Below are 7,500 nucleotides of genomic sequence, written 5' to 3'. Positions count from 1 at the left end.
TGATTTTATAGGGGCTGATGTTCCAAACATCATCGTAATTATGAGCATTGTAGCAATCATGGTTGTCATTATTTTCAGTATCATTGCTATTGTCTTTCCTTTTCATCATATTTCTGATAGTAACTGTTACTATTAACATAATTGTTAGTACACTAGTATTACCATTATTACCAGTGCTGTTATTACCATATTAAAGCTATTTCCATTGCCATTACTCCGAGAAGTTTAAGATTATTACTTCAACTCCAATTAAAATGTAAAAATACGACAATTTTTAAAGGATAAATGATACAAAGAAAGTGTATTTAACATTATTTACTTATCAGTCAGGGAAAATTTAATAAATATACAGTGACATTTCATACGTTACAACACATACGAAAAGGGTTAAAGATACATAAATACAAACTATGCTATACAAAAGAAACAATTAAAGAAAACAAAAAAAAATATTGAGGTTTGTTTTTTGTGGTAATACATTGAGAGGACTTGTAACCTATGTAGTATTTATCATTATATTTATTTTGAATAACTGTCATAACTAAAAAAAAAAAAAAAAACATGAAAAAAATAATAACCAGTAGATTGCCACCAAAAATGGCATCTTGTTATTTATTTTTTGTATTCTCATTTTTAATAGATATTTTTGGTGACACTCGTGAAAGGAAAACAGATTGACTGAGGAGTGGATAATTAGCTGACCATTCTTTGGCATCACTGCTTGAGAGATGCCAAGAAAATATATTCATATATATCTCTATATTTCTTTTGACGAATATATAACTAGTTTTTGTAACAAGAGGAAACGACCCCCTCCTTTAGAAACAAAGAAACAAAAAAAAAAAAATCAGACTGGGGTCTCATTCATTTATTCACCTTTTTTCAATTATCACATTTTTTTATTAACTAGAAAATAATCGCCATATGTTGCCCCGACAGAGCAACTCCCCTGATTGTTCCGAATGCACGCTGATACAATCACAATCGGTAATCTTTTGTATACAAATGACACGACTTTGATAGTCCACTCATCATCATCACCAAAGATTGTTCACAAAGGGACTAGTTGTTCACAATGCCGAGGCTAGTTCAGCTATTCCAACAGGTGAACACGTGTTGAACTAAGCTCTCGCCAAAGACACCGTCCGAACACATAACTGCAGATGCGCCATTTTTTTTCTCTCTTTTGGAAATCATCTGTAACTAAAATAGACTATGTAATAAGATAAAATTCATATCTGTCAGTCTATCTAAAGTTTGACATAGATGTGACGTCAATGACATCCTCACTAAAGTCTATCATTATATCTAAAAAATGTCAACTGCTTATTTTTTTCCACATTCAAATGGCATCTTCTTGAGCACTTCTTTAGTTTCTCGAAACGAAGATCAAAAAAAGTTCTGAAGTATTAGGATGAACTTTCATAAGTCACATGACACGCTCGGTACTGAATTCAACCAAATGTACTCAAATTACTTTATCATAACACCGATAAAGAGTGTGGCAGAATAGTTAAAATATTTCCTTTCCATTACATTCTCTGAACAAAAATACTTTAAGCTGTAAAAGTAAAAGGATATTGCATAAACTTGGATCGAATTCCGTGTCAAACACTTCAGATCTTTATTTTCTCTTCAAATATTCCCTCGAAAAGTATTCCTTTGTAATCTTAAACGAGATATATTTATTGCGTTATGATTATCCAAAAAATGCATTTAAAACCCTTTACATAATGGGGTACAAACACAACAAAAAAAAAATTATGGATATTTCCATTTTTCCACATCAGACACTCCCATCTTTTTCCATTCCTCCTTTTCTTTCTCAAATGAAAACGCAATAATTTCATGACTATTAATATCGGTCTCATTCTTCTTTTTCGGTGAGGCTGACTTCACGATAAAACCACTTGCCCAACCACTCCGCACTTTCCCCTTGGTTTTAACACTGAATTTTCCTTGCTTTACATTCTTTCACTACAAAGAACATAACCTAGCAAAATATACAGGAGACCCAAGGTTGAAACAACACAGTTAAGAGGTAACGAGGATCTACAAAGATATGACTTGAGTTATAAAAAGATACATCTTTGGTATATCTTTGGTAAGGCTTAATGAGAGATATGTTAGGCTATCACAGAGCCAATATAAGGCTGAGTTTCACAAGAGAAATTCCTATTTAAACGTGTTTCATTAACCCTAGAGTAGAAGTTGTTTGAAAGCATCATTTTTATATGTATAAATAATATATCGAGATATATTTTTAGCATAAAACAATATAATTTTAATCCCTTTTGATGTCTTGCAGTAATATACCAATATCTTCACGGAAAAGATACTGACATATACAACATTGCATCGCCACACAATGCATAAAATGGCATGTCAAAACTCAATATAACACCAGAATAAAACAGTTGTTTTGATAAGTGTGACGTAGATTTTCAAAACCCAGATTCACTAAGGATAAAGAGGGGGCAACCTTAACCGCTGCCCTGTTGCATAGGCCTTACAGTCACAAACAATACCGAGTTTAAAGCCAATAACAAACTCTTAAATAGGAATAACCAGGAAAGACTGGGGGAGAAATCAATTAGAAGTTACAGCGTTTGATACTATATACTGATGTACTTTCTTCAGATCTGACTGGTGTGATGAAGTGTAAGTAGTGTTAGGAGGTGATATGGATGGATTTCATGGCACAGACACGCCAGGACTAGGTTGCTGGTATGTGTCCGCTTGACTGGTGGGTTTTGGATGAAGCGAGTGTGTGTATATGTGTGAGAGAGAGTGGGGGAAAGAGGAGTAGAGAGCCAGGAAGAGAAAGCGGAAGAAATTGGGAGAGAGGAAAAAAGGAAAGAGAAAGGAGAAAGTGAGAAAAAACGAGACGTGAAAATGATATACATATCTATCACTTGAGGGACCACTAGTTTTGATACTGTGTTAATGTATGTTGAATGGATCTTGTAGAAGTTGAAGTGGCAAGTGAAAAGGGTATTTTTATATGAGAAGATCTATTTATTCAGCAGAGAAGATCCTGAAGAGGAGGGCACGGGCCACACCTAGATTGACTGCAACTATAGTACTATACACAGCATAGGGCACATTGGATGACTTTGCTCGAGGGCAAAATCTCTTGAAGGAGGTCAACACTGTACTAGTAAATAATGTGTTTTTTCTCATACTATAACCACTTATTACTAAATACAGTCCTCAGTCACTTTACATTCATAAAATAGGATGATTCATCTGTAAACACCATTGTTTATAAAATAATATCATATATATATCTATATATATATCTGATTTCTCCACCCAAAAGGCTGCAACATGTAACACGTTGCAAAACACCTCGGATGCTCTAAACCAAGTTACACAGGTATTTGTTCCACTCCCGGCGACCAGCAAACCTGCCACGGTCTTCAACGGGAGGAATTCCACACCGCAAGGAAAAGCCTATCTTTGCATAAGACTGGAGACTAAGAACCATGGTGGGAGGGAGAAAAAAAAAAGGTCTGTCTGCATGTCTTCTCATCGCAAAAGGGCGTTTGTTTGTCTCCTCAACGACAAAAATCTGTCTCATCGAAAAAATATATGTCTGTCTGTCTTCCAATCGGAAAAAAACGTTATTTCTCTGTCTCTCCCACAGAAAGAAAAAAAAAACTTCTCTCTCTCTCTTTCGTCTCCTAATCGATCCTGCGGCTTTATAGGATTGGCGGGAGGAACGTTCCGGAATCGTCGAGGGAATTCTCCGTGGAGGTGCCGTCCTGGTTGCCGTTGGAGGAGGCGGCGGCGGGGTTCGAGTTGGTGGCCGACGAACTGCTGTCGTTCTTGGCGCCGGACTCAGCCGCGAGGGCGCAGTTGTCGCGGTGCCGCTTGCCTTTGTATACCTGCGGAAGGGGCGGGGCTTAGCGTTACGGGTTATTTCTTTAAGATTTTGCTCCTTTTTTTTTAAGGAGTTATGCTAACGGAAGATAAGGTGGGATATAACCGAGCCGCTACAGGACCCAAGGCCGTATGGTTGAAGAAACTGCATAGCAAATCAGTTTTTAACACAGGTTTCATATGCTAGAATCTTCACGACTGTAGAAGGTGTTAACAATTCAAGAACTGTCAGTTTCAATAATACAATGTTCTTATTTTTATGTTCTTATTATGTTCTTATGTTCCTTAGTCAATTGTGTGCTTTAAAAAGAGGATTCCACAATTTCTTAAGCATACGACCCTCAGTTTTACACGAGAACTTTAAATTTAAGCTCGTTTTATCAACCCTAGTGTTGAAGTTAGAGTTAAATATAAATTATAATGGCGTGATACAGTTAAGTATATATATGATAAAGAATATGTAATTTCTGGTTAATGAATATGAATATTTTCGTAATAATTTCCCATGTAGCTAAAATAAAGAAGTTTCAAAAATCAATAACTTAAGTAGGGTTGCAAAAGGAAAATGTGCTTTCTGTAATAATTTATGACTTGTTGATAAAAATATATTCTTGTTACCCATGTTCTACTTTCTTACTTGTTTTCATTAACTTCAGTTTAAATTTAAAAAACGTAAATTCTCTACATAGACCTTTCCACCTATTACAAAGAGGGAGCATAAACCTCTCTCTCACTCAAAAAAAATCAGAAACAAAGAGCAAAACACAAAAAAAAAAGAAAAGAAACAATAAAAGCAAGAACAAAAGAAAAAAAGAAAACAAAGAAAAGAAGAAAAAGAAAAAAACAAGTACAGAAAAACAAGAAGAAAAAAAGAAAAGAAAAGCAAAGAAAAAAAGAAAAGACAAAAACAAGCAAAAAAAAAAAAGAAGAAGACCCTTATCCCCCTACCGTATAAAGACTAAAATTCTCATCCTCGGTCGAGTCCTGCGTGATGGGTCCCTGGCGGCGCACGTTCGCCACCGGACCTCCGTTCACGGCGCCTCCCCTCTTCTCCGCCCCTCCTCCTCCTCCTCCTCCTGCCGTGGTGGAGAGGGACGAGGAGGACGAAGACGACGCGTTCGAGGTGGTTGGGTGGAGCCACTCGTGCTGCAGCGCCTCCTCAGGGGTCATTCTGCTCGACGGGTCCCATCTGCGGGGGAGGGAGGGCGTGAGGGAGGGCAGAATCTCGTTTGTTTTATATCTATCTATCTATCTATCTATCTATCTATCTATCTATCTATCTATCTATCTATCTATCTGTCTATCTATCTATCTATCCATCTATCCATCTATCCATCTATCCATCTATCCATCTATCTATCTATCTATCTATCTATCTATCTATCTATCTATCTATCTATCTATCTATCTATCTATCTATCTATCTATACATATATACATACAGACATATATACTTACAGACATATATACTTACAGACATATATACTTACAGACATATATATATGCATACATACATACATATCCCTACAATAAGAAAAAATCATAAACTATCTATCTATCCCTCTATCTCCCTATTGACCTATCCACCCACGAACGAGAGAGGCGACTCACTCAAGACAGCGAGATATGAAGTGGACGAAATTCAAATCGGAGCACTTTAGGACGGAGGCCAAGTCACGTGACCCTGGGCGGCGCTTCTTGCCTTTGCTGTTCGTCACACATCGGGGATTCCCCTTGGAGTCTGCGAAGGGGGAAAGAGGAGAGGGTTTTTATCGTCTCTTATCTCTGCAATCGGTGAGCGTCGCTGGGTGATGCGCGTGTGGCGTGTTGCGTCATGATGTGGGGAGAGTGGCTGTAGTTGTAATATGTTGTTTGTTGTGGTTGTGTTCTTTTAATATGGTAATATGTTGTTTGTTGTGGTTGTGTTCTTTTAATATGGTGTGGACTGGCGGTACATTTTCAACGATGGATTGCCTATGCATGTCCTAAAATTGTTTAATAATAGTTCATAATCAATTACGGGCTTTGCAATGTGCAATAACACTGTTCGAGTGATAAAAAAATGAAAACAATCTATGAACTTGAAAAAAGAGAATTTGGAAATAGAGAGAGAGCTAGATAGATAGATAGATAGATAGATAGATAGATAGATAGATAGATAGATAGATAGATAGATAGATAGATAGATAGATAGATAGATAGATAGATAGATAGATAGATAGATAGATAGATAGATAGATAGATAGATAGATAGATAGATAGATAGATAGATCGATCGATCGATCGATAGAGAGAGAGAGAGAGAGAGAGAGAAAATGAGAGAGAGAGAGTGTGAGACAGTGAGAGAGCGTGTGCGTGTGCCTGTGCCTGTACGTGTGCGTGTGCGTGTGTCGCGTGAGTGTATGCGCGTACGTACTTGTATGTCTGTTTACATATAATATGAATGTGCGACCCTGAACATACAACCACACACCTGCGTTGCAAATTTCCAATAAGATGCATAAACATAAATGATAAAAAAAGAAAAGAAAATACCAGCACAAAAGAAGAAAACAAGGGGGCTGGCGCTTTGAAGAGCTCTCTCTGTCTTAAACAATTTCAACCTCCATCCTTAATGAAGCTCATTACGAATTAAAAGAAAACAACAAAGAAGTGTCGTTAATGATTTCAAAACCAACCCCCCTCATACCCCCCCCACCCCACCCCCACCCCCCGCCCCAATCCACGCCATACGCTGAAACCCAACGAAGCAAAACGTTATTCATTTTTTCTCGAAGATAAATCATTTTGTCTTTTTTTCTTCTTCTTTTGGATCGATTTTTGCAACTGGTGCGGGTTTTGTTGTATGGGATGGATGCGTGGGATAAGGAAGAGAAAGAGGCAGAGAAGGAAAGAGGGAAAGACGGAGGGAGACAAAGAGGGAGAGAGGGAGAGGGAGAGGGAGAGGGAGAGGGAGAGAGGGAGAGAGAGAGGGGGAGGGAAAGGGGAGAGCGAGGAAAAAGGTAAAGGTAAAGGTAAAGAGAGAAAGAAAGAAAGAGAGAGAGAGAGAGAGAGAGAGAGAGAGAGAGAGAGAGAGAGAGAGAGAGAGAGAGAGAGAGAGAGAGAGAGAGAGAGAGAGAGAGAGAGAGAGAGAATAAAAAAGAGAAGAGAGACGAAAGAGAAAAGAAAGGAGAGAAGAGAGAGAAAAGAGAAGAAAAAGAAAAAAAAGAAAGAGAAGAGAGATAAAAAAAAGACAGACAAAGAAGAGACAGACAGAACCCGAACCAGAACCATAAAAAGAAAGAAAGACCCATCCAGAGATAAGACGACCCAGCTCAACCCACCAGCCCACCCACCGACCCACCCACCCACCAGCCCACCGACCCACCAGCCCACCCACCCACCCACCCACCCAACCACCAACCCACCCACCCACCCGCCCACCAAAACCCCAAACCCACCCACCCGCCCGCCCACCCATCCACCCACCAGCCAGCCCACCCACCCACCCACCCACCAGCCAGCCCACCCACCCACCCAAACACCCACCCCACCCACCCACCCAAACCCCAAACCCACCGAAGAACAGGCGTCGTCTGGAGGCGGCGATGAGCAGGTGGTGGGGCGGCAGTGACA

General features: G+C 39.0%; 1 protein-coding gene across 2 annotated transcripts in view; it reads right to left on the bottom strand.

Moving 5' to 3' along the window:
• Positions 1-300: 300 nt before the first annotated feature.
• LOC113811197 (dual specificity tyrosine-phosphorylation-regulated kinase mbk-2) overlaps positions 301-7,500 on the bottom strand; it is a 228,031-nt gene continuing 220,831 nt past the window's right edge. For both annotated transcript variants that reach the window (XM_070139009.1, XM_070139010.1), the window contains 4 exons: positions 7,444-7,500; positions 5,497-5,626; positions 4,834-5,074; positions 301-3,890 (listed from right to left, as the gene is read on the bottom strand). The exon at positions 7,444-7,500 is cut by the window's right edge and continues 87 nt beyond it. In XM_070139009.1, the coding sequence (XP_069995110.1) occupies positions 3,705-3,890; positions 4,834-5,074; positions 5,497-5,626; positions 7,444-7,500 (614 nt within the window). In that variant the 3' untranslated portion in view covers positions 301-3,704. The remainder of the gene's footprint in view (positions 3,891-4,833; positions 5,075-5,496; positions 5,627-7,443) is intronic.

This window comes from Penaeus vannamei, chromosome 25 (genome assembly GCF_042767895.1).
Source record: "Penaeus vannamei isolate JL-2024 chromosome 25, ASM4276789v1, whole genome shotgun sequence".
NCBI classification, from domain to species: domain Eukaryota; kingdom Metazoa; phylum Arthropoda; class Malacostraca; order Decapoda; family Penaeidae; genus Penaeus; species Penaeus vannamei.
Note: the sequence above shows the minus strand (reverse complement) of the source record. Positions and strands in the feature narration are given on the sequence as shown.